General features: G+C 41.0%; 1 protein-coding gene across 1 annotated transcript; it reads left to right on the forward strand.

Moving 5' to 3' along the window:
- Positions 1 to 108: 108 nt before the first annotated feature.
- Positions 109 to 18,002, forward strand: pan3 (poly(A) specific ribonuclease subunit PAN3). Its single transcript, XM_053342450.1, has 18 exons — positions 109 to 763; positions 1,652 to 1,773; positions 2,982 to 3,054; positions 3,156 to 3,226; positions 3,423 to 3,567; positions 3,856 to 4,073; positions 4,328 to 4,432; positions 4,520 to 4,577; positions 5,150 to 5,311; positions 6,466 to 6,582; positions 6,806 to 6,907; positions 7,827 to 7,992; positions 8,306 to 8,393; positions 8,536 to 8,675; positions 10,952 to 11,081; positions 13,889 to 13,953; positions 14,058 to 14,196; positions 15,441 to 18,002. The coding sequence occupies exons 1-18, from the start codon at positions 433 to 435 to the stop codon at positions 15,579 to 15,581; spliced, it is 2,373 nt and encodes a 790-aa protein (XP_053198425.1). The 5' UTR covers positions 109 to 432; the 3' UTR covers positions 15,582 to 18,002.
- Positions 18,003 to 18,417: the final 415 nt, after the last annotated feature.

An 18,417-nucleotide genomic window follows, 5' to 3' on the forward strand; every position in this document is an offset into this window, starting at 1 on the left:
CAGACCTCTAACCCTCCAGCTTCTTACTCGTCTGCACGATCTGTGCTGCAATGTTCAATGTGCAGCCCGTGCATTTGCAGCAGGTAACACTGTACCCACAATGCACGGCTATGCTAGCTGGTCCCTAGCACGGCACTGTGAGCAAAAACAACAACAGGCTACTTGGAGAAGAAGGCAGCTGCATGGAGAGCGACAACAACGACGACCAGGATCCGTCGCATGCAAATTGATATTTTCTCAAACCAAAATGCATCTTAGCCTTATAATGTGAGTACTGTAGCGTCTTAAGTGTTCTTCACCAGCAGAAGTTGCATTAATCCGCTCCTTGAAGGGGGAAACTGTTTGCAGGCTAGCTGGCTAGCAGGCTAGCTATCTGCGTCTCTCTATGTGTGAGTGTCTTCCGGCAGCAGCGGCGGCGGCAGCAGCGGTGCCATGAACAGTGGACTCCCAGCTTCAGCTGCTCCGCTCGGGGGTGCCGGGATACCCAATGTCAAGGTGAAGTTTTGCCGATACTATGCGAAAGACAAAACCTGCTTTTATGGAGACGAGTGTCAGTTCCTGCACGAGGATCCGTCCATGGCGAGCATGCCGCTGCACGGCGGCGGCAGCCCCGTCCCGCTGGCCGGAGGTGGCGGGACTCCTGCGGGCTACTCACTCAGCGGCCCCGCGGCGGCCTGCCCAGGCGGGGCGGGCACCGGGGTGAACAAGAAGAGCGAAACCTTGGGGCCTGCAGGGACATCGCTGGAGGGGCAGCTTTTAACCAGTGAGTTACACTTACAGTCAGACGAGGCCTCACACGGGGCGAACCACTCTGACTTTACTTTTTGGGGCCTTGCTGGGCTTTGTTAAACTTTAGCCCGAGGATCCAGTGAGGCCTCTTCTCCCCCGGAAACAACGTGGGTCACATCGATCTGCCATACATGATTCAAGCACGTTTACTTGATGCTGTAGCACGTGTTATTCTCCATAACTGTCCTGTGTCAAGCCTTTTCTTCAGGTTAGAGTGAGTTGAGCCTAAAATCAACACGAGTGCAGCCATGCTGTTGGGGAGGCCTGCTGCTGACAGCTGAGAGTGGAGCTAAGCTAGTTCAACTAGCTAACTAACTTTATGCTCTGGCTTTGCCTTCAGAAAGTTGATTTCAGAAAGTGTCTGTCGTGTTACCTTTAGCGTCTCTGTAGTTAGATGTAGTTTCTGTGAAGTGTAGCGCTGTTGTTACATGATAGTACAACATGTGCTAGCTGAGCTAACAGCTACACGGGGCTTTGTTTTTGCTTCATGTTGTCTTGTTTTCACAACGTAAACAAACAGAAACAGTGGCTTAACATGCACCTACAGCACACATGTTAATTGCTACCTACTTATACAGCAAATTGTAAATCTTACACACTAGTGATTGTCGCTAAATAAGAGTAGTTAATTATTAAATGATGCTGGCAGTGGAGATTGCCCTGCAGCATGTCACTCTGCAGTTGTGGATGTGTTTACATCCTGTCTAATTGGCTCTGTGGTCGCCTAAGAAAACACTGTAGTGCAAACAATTATACGCCTGCTTTACTTTTATGCTTTAGGACAACGTTAAAAATATATAAAAATATAAATAAATATTTCTGTAGTTAGTCATTTTACAACTTTGTTTTCTGTCATCCACAGTTCCAGGGATGGAGGCCGCAACCCTGAGCGATGCCAATCTCACCAACTCTTACTTCAGCAGCAGCTTTATTGGGGTCAACGGGTTTGGAAGCCCAGCAGAGACAAAGTACTCAATGATGCAGGTACAAGAGGGCACATTTATAGTCTGTCCAAACATGTGGCCACTGCTCTGTTAGTTGAGGATTTTCTCACGTTTTCTGTTTGTAGTTGTTGGTTCCCATGGAAACTTAAGTTCTACATTAACGATGTTGGGGAGTAATTAGTTACATGTAACAGAATTACGTAACTTAATTACAAAATAAATGTAACTGTAATCTTTTACAGTTGCTGAAAAAAACTTACATCTGCAGTCACACTTTTAAGATTTTGTTCAGGAGGAGGGGTTTTTCCTCATTTACATTTTTTTACATTACTGAATCCATATATTGCTGTTTTTAATTACTTGAACTCAATATTGTTTTATTTTTGTAAATAAAAAATGACGTGGACCTTATTTGGAGCACACATGGACTTAAATGGTGTCACAGTGCCAACTAAGCACATGTCAGACTTTTGACTTTTCTCATAAAATATCTTTATTTTATATTCCAAAATCTACATGAACTAATGCATACATTTTCAAATGAGAGATAAATCTTGCTTTATAAGAAATGATCTCCCTTGTAAATCATGTCAGTATTCATGAAAAACACATGAACTTAGATTTTGGTGGGCTTAATGAGTACACTTACCCTAATAGTTGAAAACATTCATTAGAAAAGTAATGAAATGTAATAAGTTACATTACTTTAAGTAAGTGAAATAGTTACATTACTTATTGCATTTTAAATAGGGTAACTAGTAATCTGTAACCCATTACATTTCTACAGTAATCTTCCCAACCCTGTGCATTAAGTACTTACATGTTTAGTTAGTCAATTGATTTTTGGGGCTGATTTCAATATTAGGGATTTAAAAAAAAGTCTGATATGGATATATCTGCAGATAATTTTGTATATACAAACACACATTTGCATCAAATGTGGTTATCAAACACTATATATAAATAAATAAAACTTGAAGACAAAGGATCAAATATACGTAAAATGCTGCCTATATAACTTTAAAAAGTATTAAAAATATTGGCACATATCGAACAACCAACTGATTTTGTGCTTGACCTATACCAGTTGGGCTTTAGTTAGTTTAAAACCCATAATTCGCTTTTGTATGTTATGTTAATTTGTGTATAGATGATTATATGTAATACTGGATAAAAATGTATTGATGCATGTAAAAGCATATTAAGAGTCTCCTACAATACATATGTTCTTGATGCCCCCCTCTTTAGCGAATGACTACCAGCAGCAGCTCACCCAGTCTCCTCAACGATGGTGCCAAGAACTTCAGCCACAGCACTCATGGTAAGACTCCTACACTGCTCCATGGAGAAGTGGTCAGCACTCATCCAATGGATTCAAAACACACCGCTGCTCAGCTCCTCACACTTTATGGTCCTTCACAGATCCAGTGAACTCCCCAACATCTTCACTGTTCAGTGATTTTGGTGCTCTCAGCATTTCCCAAAGGAGAAAGGTGAGCACACCAAACATCATGTTAAAGACATTTGACGTATGTTAAAAGTGCTTTTAAAGTTTAGTTCTGTTCTTTTATATGAGCCTGTCCTTGCAGCCTAACTAGGATTAAATGAATCTTCATCTTCATCTCTATTGCCTCTTACAGGAGTGGTCGATTTCATGTTAGTCTTGCATGTTTCTCTTTGTGTTACCAGGCTCCTAATCCGGCAGCAAGTGAATTCATCCCTAAAGGAGCTCCACGAATGGCCACCATGGCTCAGTCCACTGTCCAGGCCTTCCCCTCACCTATCTTCCCACATCCGGCCCTCAGCAGCTCCACAGCTGCAGCGCTGGCTCCAGGTGAGTGTTTTTTCAGAGCACTACTTAAAGAGAAAAATCACCTGGTTATATTTTCTTTGCTCTTCTTTCTACACAACTCAGTTTTGTTTTCCATCTTAAGATCCTGAAATTATAAAGTTCAGCAAGTTTGGGAAGTCCCTTTTGTTTATAGCACCACATGTGCAACTGTTGAAACAAAACCAAGAACTCTTTTGCTGCTGTGCTCCTTTCGAGCATCTTATGTTTTTGCAACTAGTGATTGCGTCATGCCCTTTTTGAAGCAATATGTCTTCTTGTCACCAATTTCAGGCATGTCTTTGTCTGCTGGATCTTCTCCTCTCCACTCCCCAAAAATTACACCCCACACCTCACCTGCTCCTCGCCGACGCAGCCACACCCCAAACCCTGCCAATTACATGGTGCCGACCACCACATCTGACCCGGGCACTCACATTATCCAGAAAGAAACTGTGGGAGGGACCACCTACTTCTACACAGACAACACCCCGGCACCAATGGCTGGGATGGTACGTTCAGGAAATATCTGTAGATTTAATTTGGAGACACACTTTAAGACTTAAGGACTGCAACTAACAATTATTTTGCCAATGACATCCTCAAATGTCTAGTTCTGTCCAAACTAACAGTCACACAACTCATATAGTGGTAAAGTTTCGTTTCATTGCATAAATGATAGTTGAAAGAATAATACGTGTACTTCATCACGCTAGTTTTCATTTCTTGATAAATAGGAAGCTGTGTTTTTCTGGTTTCATCGCAGGTGTTTCCTACCTACCATATCTATCCCCCAACTGCCCCACATGTGGCTTACATGCAGCCAAAAGCCAATGCCCCGTCCTTCTTCATGGCTGATGAACTCCGACAGGTATTTTTTTCACTCTGTGTCCCCTTTATCAGAGTCTTGTTCTCTGGTGGTCATGTCTGATGTGATGCCTTCTTGTTTCTTCCCCAGGAGTTGATAAACAGACATCTGATAACCATGGCCCAGATTGACCACTCAGAGAACCCAGGTAAAGGGTCTCCACTGTTGTAATCGAAGCCAAGTCGCAACAAACAGTTGATAATGATTTGAGTATTCACCTGTGTGTGTGTGTGTGTGTGTGTGTGTGTGTGTGTGTGTGTGTGTGTGTGTGTGTGTGTGTGTGCGCGCAACAGAATGAGAAAATCTGCTTTGTGTCGAACAGAAAAATTTCAATGGTCTATTATTTTGTGTTGTATAGTAAACAAACCTACACCACTTGCTTAAACAAATGTGCAAGGAGTTTATTTCCTCATGTTAGTGTGGAAGGCTTTTGAAATGTATTGTTTGTGGTGTCTGTGGGTCTTGCTTCCAGTTACCATGTGTTTTTTTTTGTCTGTCAGTCATGCAAACAGTGGACTGAAATTGTGAACAGACAGTGTATATTATTGTGCATGTTCAAAAACGGATCCAATATGAAAACTTGGATTTAGACTTTTCTTTTCTGTCAAAATTCATTGTTCATAACAAACTTAAAGTTGTTGGATTTTTTTATTTGTTTGTGCAGTAGCGTGACACATTTGATTTATTTTTTGCCTCTGAAACCGCTTCTCTGTTTGGCAGATGTACCATCTGAGGTGGACAGCTACCACAGCCTGTTCCCCCTCGAGCCGCTTCCCCCACCAAACCGCATGCAGAAGACCAGCAACTTCAGCTACATCACCTCCTGCTACAAGGCGGTCAACAGCAAGGATGATCTGCCTTACTGCCTGAGGAGGATACACGGTAAGAAACATGTGAATGAGAAGAACTCGTGTTTCACAGAAGAATATGTCACACGACTGAAATATCCACGGTTACAAATAATTATGTCATGTATTGACATCATCGAGTTAGTGTTAAAGCAACCAGTTAGATGAGATGATTACTTGCATCTAAAGCAACACATATGGTTTCTAAAATGTCCTTTTAGTGATCCTAGTGGAGTGAGTTTAGTTGAATTGCCAACATATTGATGCATGTTTCCAAAATTCATAGTTGGTGCAAGTGAAACTGCATTGGAAATAAATACATTTATGTGAACCATTTTGGCATAATTGTACATTTAACATAAATCAGGTAAGCCCTCACCTTCCCTACTGTCAGGAAATCAACATTGGACTTATTTTTAAAAGGAAACTAATGTGTTCCTCTTGTGCAGCAACCATAAACAAACCATATTACACTTATTTTTTGTTATTTTGGCTCAGCAGTGTGATGTCTCCATGTTTTTGTTTTTTTTTAGAATTAAAAATGAATGATCCTTTTTTTTTTTACAAGGCATTTTTTGCCCTCATGAAATATGTTTTGGTAGTATTTTGGATAATTTCCAACACAATCTTTTTTCAGATAATTGGAAATACCATTGATCTGCGTAGCATGACATACTCAGTTATCAGTATGTAGTATGAGTATTTTTACACATTTAATGCATATTTTATTTACAAAAAAATTAAAACAATGAACATGTTACATTACAACACCACAATTCAACATATCAACAATATTGCTGATTGTCCTGATTGTTCAGTGATATATTTTTTCAGTGTACTTGTGCTGCTGCTGAAGCTATAAACTGTAAACATCCCACAATCATGGCAGCTTTGGTAGCTGTGTTTGCATGCAGATCCCACCATACCAGGACCCATATTTGAGCATGTCAGCAGTAGAAAAACTATAAACTACCATAGAATTTTTTTTCAGATATTCAGAGGTGTGTGTGTGTGTGTTAATTTCCTGAATTTGCTCCACGCTCACACAATTTCCGACTGACATGCACACTATGGTTATGATCTGATGTGGTGAGCAGGATGTCATTATAGATAGTGTAAGATATCTTAATTAATTTCTTATCTTTATTCATCCTATATTTGTGTTGTGTTTCTTCAAAATGTGTCCAGGTTTCCGCCTTGTTAACACCAAGTGCATGATGCTGGTGGACATGTGGAAGAAGATTCAGCATTCAAACTCTGTAACGCTGAGGGAGGTCTTCACCACAAAGGCCTTTGGAGACCACTGTGAGTGTATACAAGCATGTGTGAAATCCTTTTTTGTGCTCTTTGGTTATGGTCCTTGTGTCTTTTTAGTAGTGGTTATTGAAACAAGAAGCTTTTTGGTTACTTGTTGCATTCAAGCTCCATTTAAAGTTCTCCATTAAAGAAAGAAATGTGTAGAAGTAGGCTGTTACTAGTTGTGTAGTGTTCTGTCTTTGACTCTTGTCCTCTCCTCTTTTTCCTCCAGCATTGGTGTTCTCCTATGACTTCCATGCGGGTGCAGAAACCATGTTCAGCAGACACTTTAATGACCCAGCAGCAGATTCATATTTTACCAAGAGGAAGTGGGGTGAGTTGGTTTTTACCTCCCTTCATTCTGCACACAGAAATAGACCCAGCATCACCTCAGCTACCTGTACGCATCACTCTGGTTCACACATAACACATTTGTTTATGTGTTTGCTAGTGAGGTCATATGCCTACATCTATTTGGGCGTGCATTTTTACGTTTGCATTGTGTGCGGTTGTGCTCAAGCCCACTTGGGTTGCATATATACAAACCACTTGCTTGATATAAACATCTCCAAAGTTTAAAAGCCTGAAACTGCCTTTGTGGAAGCTTTGAGGGTTCAAGAAGGAGTCATGGGTTTGGAGTCTATAATGTATCCTAGGTTGACAGTTGCTGTGCGTGTTTGTATGCAAGAGACAAAGAGACCTAGAGGAAACTGTGGCTGAAAGTGATCCTGAGGCAGGTGCTGTAGGGCATACATACAGGAATGCAGACAGAGGAAGCAAAACCATTCAGACCCTATGCTTTGTCTAGTCTGTTTAAATCAAGCACTGATGTTTAAACAGTTCTATGAGTTCTAAAATAAATAAATAAATAAATTCCGTGATGCCATTGCACAGGGGAACATACTTTAAAATACTCCTAAATCATTAGATGATAAAGTAAAACAGTATTTCTTCCTGCAGTTACATGTGTAGAAGCTAACATATCAACCAGCACTTGCATTCTAGGTGTGAAATTGTGGCTTGTGCTTGACGTACCCTAATGCTACGTTAGTAGTAAGAGTTTCATATAATTATGAGTAAGAAAAAGTTGTCTCCTCATGCTGAGTAAAGTGAAAATTATGTGTCTCACTTACAAGATAAGATTGGCAAGGAAGTGGATGACAGTTTAAAGTTCAGTTCATTAGTAATATCTAGCCCTTCAGGCTGCGTTTGTATGATAAAGCATCTGTGTGTCTGTGTGTGTGTGTGTGCAGGACAACATGAACCTCCCCCACCACGGCAGCATGCAGGTCTGCTCCCAGAGTCTCTGATCTGGGCCTACATTGTCCAGCTCAGCTCTGCCCTGCGCACCATCCACACGGCCGGCCTGGCCTGCCGTGTCTTGGACCCCAGCAAGATTCTCATTACTTGCAAGACCAGGTATACACACACACACCAACAAATAGCTGAGCAGATAATTCATTATTCTGCATTGGATAAACAGATTTTTGTTTTGTTTTGTTTTTTGAGTCTGTCACACACAATGTAGTGTAAGGAACAGAATACATTTCAATTTCCAGTTCTGAAAGTGTACCTATGACTGTTAACTTAGTGTAGATATGACTGTTAAATATATTAAAAGAGGAAGAGTATTTTCAGTCAAGGCTTCCTTTTTTCATAACCACGCGGCTGTGTACACTCCACACTGACATCAGTACAAACTAATGACGATAATGGTCTCTTATCTCTGCAGGTTACGGGTGAACTGTGTTGGCGTGTTCGATGTCTTAACATTTGACAACAGTCAGACCAATCATCTTGCCCTAATGCCACAGTACCAGGTACTTTATATGATGTAGTCTAGCGTTGAATGGACATCACAGATTAGTTAAACAGTATGTGCTAAGGAAGAGCGTCATATCTTCTCTACTTATAAGAAAGAGCGACTTTATGTTTAATATGAATGTTTGTTTTGTCATGTAGCAAGCAGACCTAGTGTCGCTGGGCAAGGTGGTGCTAGCGTTGGCATGTAACTCCCTGGCTGGCATTCAAAGGGAGAACCTGCAGAAGGCCATGGAACTGGTGTCTATCAACTACTCTTCAGACCTCAAGAACCTCATTCTGTAAGAAAGGGAGGGGGCGCAGCATGTGTAGCATGTGTTGCACCACCTTTGGGACCTGTTGTATTTAATCACAATTTTGCATATTGAGACTATTGATTAAAAAGCACCTAAGACCTGGCTGAGGTCAGTTTGAGTTACGGACAATGACCTCATAACTATAGCATATAGAAGTTTTCTGTTTAGCTCCCCATGTTATCTCACTGATCGTCAGCTCCATCCAGCTATTTTCTTACAGCGTTATCAAGCTTTAGCCTGTTGGCAACCAGAAACTTCCTTTATTCTAACCTCTGACGATTAGACTCTTGCACGTCGTCATGCTGTGGCAAGGACTGTCTGTCACTTGGCCACAAATCATCCTGTCAGCCCAAGTTGACATCAATGTGAATGAAAATGAAGGAACATTTAGAGTAGGAAAGAGTCCAAATCCTCAGTTTTACATCAGATTTTTACCATAAATCAAACGCGGGAGTCCTCACTGTAGGGCTCGGTTTGGATTATTTTTAGGGAACACATGATATTTAGTATATTTTCAGTTTTTTAGCCTATTTCCCAGAATGCAAATTCACATAAACTTTATACAGTACTTTTATTAACAATGTTATAAAGTGCTTTACAAACAGAAACAATACCAGGCAAGGGAGATGAAGTGAGAAAAAGGCCAAAGCAAATGAGCTCAGAGAAAGTAAAAAAAAAAAAAAGAACAAGATCAAATGAATAAAAACATTTACAAAAGAGAAAACTTTTAAGAAGATGGCTAAAGCAAACAAGTGACTTCGTGTGTCTGAGCTCAGTAAAGGCCTGATCACCCTCAGTCAAAAACCTTGACCTGGGAGTAACCGGCAGGGCTTCATCCATGGATCTTAATGGCCTAGTGGGCTTATACCACATCAATTAATGAGATGTATTTAGAAACAAGGATGTTTTTAAGGCCTTAAAAGTGAGCAGTATGATTTTAAAATCAATGTGAAATCTAACAGAGAGCCAAGCACTGTGGTAATGCTGTTATGCCCCATTGTCCCTTATTTGAACAAGGAGGGAGCCCTGGCTGATACCGGAGTAAAGTGCATATGGTCATACACTCCACTTATGCTGATCATGATGGTAGTTGTGTCAGCAATTGATTTACATACAGTGATTATTATATCAGCTGCTAATATCTTTTTTGTTTGTGGAAGGAAATGTTGACAACGCAATGAATACAATATCTATATGATCTTATTCTGTTTAAGAGAAGCTGCAAACCTGATAAGATTCTCAGTTAGACATTATCTAAGAGCTGTGTCAGAGGAAGCTTGTGGTACTTGCCAGTAAGTCTATGACTGACTTTGCCTTGGCACATTTAATTTAATTTTTAATTTAATGCGAATGCTCTTACACTTAAACATATTTGTGCGTGCGTGCTCGTACCACCTCCACTTGTGGTTTGATCAAGCCACTATTTTTAGTACATGTGGAGCATGTTGGGTTTAGTTTCCTGTGTGCTTCAATATGATCTGACACTCACTTTGTCATCCAAAATGTCAATGGCAGGTGTAACATACAAACTGAAGTCTGATTGGCATACATGCTATCTTAAGAGCACTCCATTGATTTAACATTGTAGTTCTGTATGATTGTTGGACTCACAGCAGATAGTTTCAACACAGTGATCATAGTCAATGCAGCAGAATCAGAGATATTGTCTTTTTTTCCTTATTTCGCACATTTTTCTTACTTGTCAAAACCTGGTACTTAAATTAACCACAATGCAACAGCTTGGTCGAGATACAGGTGTTTTTATGCAAGTAGCAGCTAATGTTGCCTCAAGCAGAGATGAGGAGTGGGCTACACAGGTGTGGTAACCTCACTTCTCTGTAATGCTGCACCCCAGTATTTCATTCACTCTCAAACTCGTAGTTGTCGGCCCCAACCAGCACTGACCCGATTAATCAGACTTCATGTAGCCCCTCTACAGCCACAACAGGCTTTATATATATTTTTGTAGTAACTCCCCAACACCTGTAAATAGTAGTTTAAGGCTTGACACTTAAACACTGACAACCTTTGTTTGACAGGTTTTTAGCTGTCAACCAAATTCTATAATTTGAACTGTCAAAATAAGTCTGAAACAGCTCAAACTGTCACATTTTAGCAGTGTTTAAATGATGTATGTGTTTCAGCATCAAAGTAAATGTCACATTGACCAAGAGAGTGGAAGTGCTTCAATGACATTGCATAGGAGTGTCCAACTTTTTGACTCACCTGAAGGCAAACTTGATTTTTTTGTGTACTTTAAGGTATCTGCTGACTGATCAGTCTCGCCTGCGCAGCGTCAATGACATTATGCCAATGATTGGAGCCCGATTTTACACGCAACTGGATGCATCGCAGATGAGGAATGATGTCATTGAGGAGGATCTGGCCAAGGTATACACATTTTTTGTTCAGGCATTTACAAAAACACACAGAGGCAGTTCACGTTTCTCAGAAAGCACACGTGAGAACGCATGATTCATTTGTGGTCTCAGACTGATGTTGGGCGGTGGGCAGATGTAGGCCAGTGGTTTAGGTTGCTAAAAGGGAAGTTGTGTACACACAGGATGTTGTATGGTATACTGTAGGCTTAGCAGTCGTCTAAAATTTTCTTTCCCCACCTTTTGAGTGTGAATGTGTGAAACAACCAAGCCTAACCTCATCTCATCTTCTCGTTTGTGCCTCAACTTCCCCTTTACTCCCTACTCTGCACATGCACATACCAAAGCAGTTAGCGTAAATGTTGTCATCTTTCAACTGCAAATGGTGATTTCACTTTTTGCTTCATGGTGACTTGTCTTTGTAAATGCAGCTTAAATGAGAGGATGTTTGCAAAGGGTTAGGGTTAGGAGAGAAGAAAGAGAGAAGACCTGAATATTACAGCAATGAAATACCAGTCTGAAGTAAAAAATGGGTTAGGGTTAGGGTTGTTAAAAAATAGACGTCTCCGCTGTTATCTATGCTGGTTAGAGGAGTGGTAACGTTTCCTGTTTATCAGTCCATCTCTGCTTTATGTGTTACACGAATGTATATGTGTATGTGCATACAGGGAGTAGTGACAGTGCTGTGCATTTAGCTGGCTGGCCTTCCATGTCAACACAAATTGTTTTTGGAGAAAACCTCTTGTGCAACCCAGAGGAACCAAAACCAAAGTTGAACCTGAGCCCTGTAGCATGGGTAGGATTTCATGTGCCATGGTGTCTGTGTAATGCAACACCAGTGTTGTGTCAAGCTGCTGGTTGGTTGGTGCTGCTTTGTTGTTTGCAGTGGTGCTTCACAATCGCCACGGTCTCCGAGCATATGAGACAAACTGCCCATGGAAGTATTTGCTCCGTTTTACGTATGTAACTACAGTCTACACACTAGTCCAGGGGTGTCCAAACTATTCCACTAAGGGCCATGTGGCTGCAGGTTTTCATTCCAACCAAGCAGGAGCACACCAGACTTGACCCATTTAATTAACTGATCGCAGTCTTCAGATAGTTGATTGGTCGATTGTGGAATAGTTTGGACATGCTTGCACACACGAAGTCCAATACACCAGTAGCGCTTCCAAAGTGCAGGTGACGTATTCTCAACAATGTACCTGAAGGCTTCCTCCGTCATCACTGCTGCTACTGATATGCTAAACGCACTGCTAACATTACACCTGCCGTTTAGACATTAGGACAGTATGTCCATTTTTGATTAAAAGCTCTATTTCTGCGGTTTACTTTTCTGTCTTTACATCACTTTTCTATAACTTGTGTCATGCGTCCTCTCTGGTCTCTCTACAGCATGCCCTATTCAGTCAATGTATTATTTTTATTCAAACTTTATTAATTAAAAACACATCACATGTCCAAATAGCGCCAAATTCGACACTGCTCTCCCCTTGGTGCCCGGCAATGCACCAGCCAGTGTGTGGAGTTGAACAGAGGAAGGGTTCAAGAGATATGGGAAAGACATGCATACAGAGAGAGAGTCCCTCCTTTTCATTTTCAAGTTAGATTATTATTTTTTGAATAGAAAAATGTATAAATTTTGAAGATGATATCAAAGCTTGAGGGAGCTTTCACCTTTTCCATCCATGAGGGGAAACTCAACAGACTGAACAACAGGTGTGGTTTATATATTTTGTTAAAACATGATTTGTTTTTTATTTAACATGCTTTGTCTAGTGATGGAGACAGGTCTCTATATACCATAAACCAGGTTTTTGAGGAAGAGAGAGACAGAATCTTCAGGACTTTCTGTAAAGGCTTATTTTTACAGTTTGGTGGGGTTTTTTTCTTAGAGCAAATGGGGACCACTGTGGCAGAAAAGTTTGAAGGGTCTGTTGCTGGAGGAAGCCAACATGATCAGTTGATTGGTGTTTAATCATTTTCACTTTGTCCAACAGTGCAGAAAATGATTGACAGGGTGAGACAGACAGGCAGACAGGAGGAAGAGAAAGGAGAGGCAGGAGTAAATTTACAGAGAAGAAAGGTGAGCTATAATAAATTGACAAAAAATCTGACGTGGAGTCAAAAATATCACGTCACCAGAAACCTGTGGGTGTTCATATTTACCTCACAGATTAGTCTGGTCGGTTTTACTGTTTAGCAGTGTCGAAGTTGTTCACTGTCGCCCTGGGTTTCTGTTCATTAATAATCAGAGATAGGAGTGTATAAAAATGGTTGGTCAAAGTAGTTCTGAAAAAAAATCGTCTTCTTCCGTCTGACTTATAGCAAGGAGGAAGTGTCCTCAACCTGCGAGAGAACCTGATCCAGTACCATGTTTGGACAGAAAGTCAAATGACGCAGGTTTCACTTTCTGACAGTGTTCCTCACAGGCTTGTGTAATCATGTTATATTTTAAATTTTTAAGGCGGAATGAATTCATTGTACGTACCTGAGAAATATTTGTTCATTGTTTATTCACTTTCTTTCTTTTTCTTCATGTTGAGCACTAAACCTGCTGTATCAAGCATTTTCCCACCAGAGGAAGATTTATGTTCTCACTTGTGCCAATTTCAAAGTTTATGATATCGAGTATGTCGCATTATAAATGTGTTTAGAAAATGATTAGTTTCTCTGTTAAGTCCTACCATTCAACCACAGCTGGTCTTAATCCCTCCCTTTTGAAAAATTTAAATTCTACTTTAGGGATACTTGCACCCCATTTTCCCCCCAAACTGAAAATGTATGGAGCTCAAGACTAAAGCCACTGTTTATTTGCAGGAGGTGCAAAATGGCCGTCTCTTCCGCCTGTTGGCCAAACTGGGCACCATCAATGAGAGGCCAGAGTAAGTAGCACTTGTATGAAGAAGCCTTGCTGTGTGTGTGTGTGTGTGTGTGTGGTGTGATCAAGTCTGTTATTATTCTCTAACACTTGTTTTGTGTGAATCAGGTTTCAGAAGGACCCCACGTGGTCGGAAACGGGCGACCGTTACCTGTTGAAGCTTTTCCGGGATCACCTGTTTCATCAGGTGACAGAAGCTGGGACGCCCTGGATCGACCTCAGCCACATCGTCTCCTGCCTCAACAAAGTCAGTGTACTAATGATATAGTAATATAGTAACTAATGATATCTTAAATTATGTTCAGAAAATTGATAAATGATCAAATTGAAGACATTTTAATTCCAGCAAATTAGTCCAACATGCAGAGTGGTCTGTTTTCACAACATCTATTAAAGCATCATAAGGTTTGCACTGACTAAAACAATCAGGACAAGGGTTAACTGTGAGAGAGAGTAAAAATGAGACAGATTCCATTAGAGACATTTGGATTTTTCTTATAGTCAGGATCAGTGAGAATGAAATTTTCTCAGCACTTCTGAACTAGTTTGTTTCTCACAGAAAGCAAAACTGAAAAAAAACAAAACCTTAACGTTCTTGTAAATATGTTTTTTTCACACCTCTGTTGTTCCTCTTTTCAGTCAACGCTGATCTTTTTGCACAACCTTTTGGGTGATATGTTTTATTAATATATGTGCTTATCTCCGATTCATTAGGTCATCTGGGTGCACACAATAGTTTAGAGATATGAAACTTTTCCACCTACATACTTGCTCAATGTTAGAGCAAGTAGCTACAACAAAAGATATTTTTATCATCCAATAATCTGCTAGGGATGTTTCTAGATAAATTGGAAATTCACAATTCACTAAAGCCCAACATAACGCTGTCCAAAGGTCACAAGATACATAAGACAAATAAGATGATCTCATTTGTCAAGCTGTAACTAGAAATGCATTTTTATTTAGAAATGACTCAAATGATTAATAATCAAAATAGCTGCAGATGACGGAGTAGTCAGCGATTAAGAAAAAACTAAAATAGGTCACAAAACTCAGATTACTAACCCTAACTAGGACGCACTGATCAAATATGGCTAAAGATTGTGTTGGTGCATTGCCTGTTTCTTGTCTCAAATGTTTTCAGAATCATATTTTGTCAATTGAGATTGGCTCAAGCTCCCCCGTGGCCCTTTAGAGGATAAGCAGTAAAGAAAATGAATGAATAAATTAGCTGTATTTGAGAAAGTTTGTGAAGCAGCTACCATCTTGGAAATGGATACGGGGGGGACATGGATAGACTCACGTATATTCACATACACACGAGGTCGGACCAGCTACCAAAACAAACAAAGAACAGCGAGCCTCAGATAACAGCACATACAGAGGGAGTGTGACCTCACCCTGTGCTCTGGTTGACATTATTTTACTATATATAGCAACTTCAAGAATATTAAACCTAAATGTTCATGGACTGTACATTTGCACACACAGCTGGATGCGGGTGTTCCTGAGAAGATAAGCCTGGTGTCTCGGGATGAGAAGAGTGTCCTGGTTGTGACCTACTCGGACCTGAAGCGCTGCTTCGACAGTACCTTCCAAGAGCTGCAGGCTGCTGCCTCTGGCTCTCTGTAGCGCCCTCTCCGGGTCCGGGATGGGACTGCCCGGACCTGGAGCACACTATTGCACTACAGAGGAGAACCAGGCTCATGGAGATGACATCAGCATGGCGAAGGCAGTGGGGCAGGGCTTCGTGAACCTCAGTCACATACACTGACCCTGTCCACCAGGAAGGCTTTTTCTAAAGTGTATTTTTTTTAGTTTTCCTAAACCCCGCAGCTGAAAATCGAAAAAAAACAAAAGGAAAAAAACGGACGGATATGGAAGCTGTGACGAACGAGTATGATGACATTTTTTTAGATTTGGGGAACAAAACGAGAAACAAACCATGAGTTTTTGAACTTTTTTCCTGCTTTTATTGTTTATTTCTACAGTTGGGGTTTATTTTTCTGAGGAGGATGCACTAAGATTTTAATTTTTTTGTTAATTTTTGTTATTTTTATGAATATGTGTGAGTGGCCTACAGGGTGTATAGAGAGAGCTAAAGTCACACACACAAGGACATAAATACCAGAGCAGACTCAGAATTAAAACAAAGCAACAACAACAAAAATAAATCCAGCTTTGTATTGACTGCATCTCTCTCCAGCTGGAGAATGCACCCCTTCATTCTGACGCACTAGGAGACGGGACACACCACTCGAGGCTTTTTATTTGGGGCGGGATGGCACCTGTTTTATAAAATGGGCCAGCTCACCTTTTTGCCTTGGCTGTTGGTTCCCCCTCAGGAAGGACAAACCACTTGGGCGGGTGGGACGGGTTCTTTACAACTGGAAAAAAAAAATCTGTGGATTTCTGACATTTCAGTTCAAGAGATCGTGGAACATCAGGCTCATATGTGTGGGAGGGTGGGATAGCATGGACTGGGATTTGGGATTCAAGGGGTGAAACATGGTTTCTGTTGGCACTGAGGAAGGGGTGTCTTCTCCTGATGCTGTCTACCAAGTGTTTGTTACATATGCAGCAACCGCCTTTGGTTAATGGACACTTTTGTGACAGGAACTGCTCAAGGATGGGTCATTTTGGTTTTGCTGTCCAGCACTTGGGTGTAGCCCACGGGTGGGGCTTCTGTTGAGGTGGAGCCACAGCTGCCTCTTTGTGGAATGTCCTTATTTTGTCCCCCGCCCGTCCCCAATGTCCCCTTCCTCTGTCTCTCTCTTGCTCTCCCTCCTCCTTTTACCCCAAACCTCACGTCCCCCTCAGGGGGTCTGGGCCCCTCTACATTTGAGTAAAAGTGATGCTTTTTGTGATTTTTCTAGCTGGTTTTCCTCTTTGCTCAGTTGTTGTGCAGGAATGCATGATGGGATACGGGAGTGCAATTCATTTTTGCCTCAATTTAACTCTTTATTCTGTGGACCAATTCCAGCAGGGGTGAGGGGTTTAGGGAAAGGGGGAAGGGATGGAGGGCAAAGGAGAATAGGAACCAGGGCATCAAGTTTTTTTTGTTTTGTTTTATTTGACTTTTTAAGATCATGAAAAACAAACGTGCTGGAGACAAAGCAGCGGGGCTTGCTGTTGCACTCACTCGAATGGCTTGGATTTCTCTCAGGATGACGAACAGCTGGAGGGGCCCAATGATTGAATGTGTTTGGCTGTCATTGGCCGCCCCCTGTCCAGTCAGATAGATGAGCTACAGTGGAGTGGGCGGGACGTCTTCAGATGGAGGTTTTAGGAAGTTAACGGCATTGTCGAGATCACGTCGTGAGGGATTTCATGTTGCCCTTAAGCACAGATTCATTTTCAGATAATCGTTTGAATCTCATGACAGAATTTATCTTCCAGTTTGTAAATCAAATGAATTTGGTGCAAATCTGCTTCACCCAAATATGAAAAAAACAATCCAAACAGTGCCAAACCACCATTTTTGATTCCTTCACCTTGTTCTCAGAAAAGGTGTGAACAAACAAGTGATTGTAGAAAGACAAGATCACATGTATTTGACCACACTGTTAAATAAGAGACAAGTAGAGGTGAAAGTAATCAGTGGCCGTGTCCAGGCTTTAGTCGTGGACGTCAGCGGTCTGTATTTGAGGGCAACAAACCTACAGGGAGCCAGTTGTATTAGATCATGTACTACTTTCTCTGTTTTAGTAAAAGAAACAGACAAAAACATATTTGGTGAATGTGGTGCTTTAGAAAACCCTCGAGACACACACAGAGAGACACATACACACACACACATACACACACACACACACACACACACACGTGCCCCCAACTCGGCCTACACACAATGTCAGTTCTCATATCACTATCTTCCACATCATAACACACACACTCCAGTAATATTAGTGATGAACCTCCTCTCCTCCCCACCACATCAATACACCTACAATCACCATCTTAGTATGTTTTATGCCCCTCTTGTGTTCATTGTCTCAAATTTTGCAATATTTGTGTGTACAGCAGTATTTTAATAAAGAATACCAAAACTGATACATGAGGTTCTTCTTCTTTTGCAGTTGTGGTTGTTACAGCTTTGAAATAATTAAAACATGTTTATATGAGCATGAGAATAAGAACAAATGTGTTGATAATTACATTCATCTGTGATTAATCTTTAAACCGGGAAACACAGAAAATAGCACTCTACCAAGGATGCACAATCACTGAAGTTTGCTCTAATAATATAAAGTGTGGACATTTTTATTGGCATTGTTCTTGTTCACTTGGCCTTAGTCCTCAGTCTTAAATGTCTGTTTTTGTTTACTAATGACTGACATTTGGACCCCATATAAGCAGATTGTTCAATGGACAACAAGAAATTGGGAAAATAAAAAACACACAGGCACATAATCAAATGTTATTAAGATAAACTGAGTCTACCTTAGGCTGCAGATGTTTAAAGACT

The sequence above is a fragment of the Scomber japonicus genome, chromosome 21, assembly GCF_027409825.1.
Source record: "Scomber japonicus isolate fScoJap1 chromosome 21, fScoJap1.pri, whole genome shotgun sequence".
Lineage (NCBI taxonomy): Eukaryota > Metazoa > Chordata > Actinopteri > Scombriformes > Scombridae > Scomber > Scomber japonicus.

Excerpts from the sequence above, each read along its gene's own strand:
- pan3 (XM_053342450.1), top strand. The coding sequence starts at position 433 with ATGAACAGTGGACTCCCAGCTTCAGCTGCTCCGCTCGGGGGTGCCGGG. Across the intron at positions 5,312-6,465 it reads CTGCCTGAGGAGGATACACG|GTTTCCGCCTTGTTAACACC; the intron begins GTAAGAAACATG and ends AAATGTGTCCAG. Across the intron at positions 11,082-13,888 it reads TTGAGGAGGATCTGGCCAAG|GAGGTGCAAAATGGCCGTCT; the intron begins GTATACACATTT and ends GTTTATTTGCAG.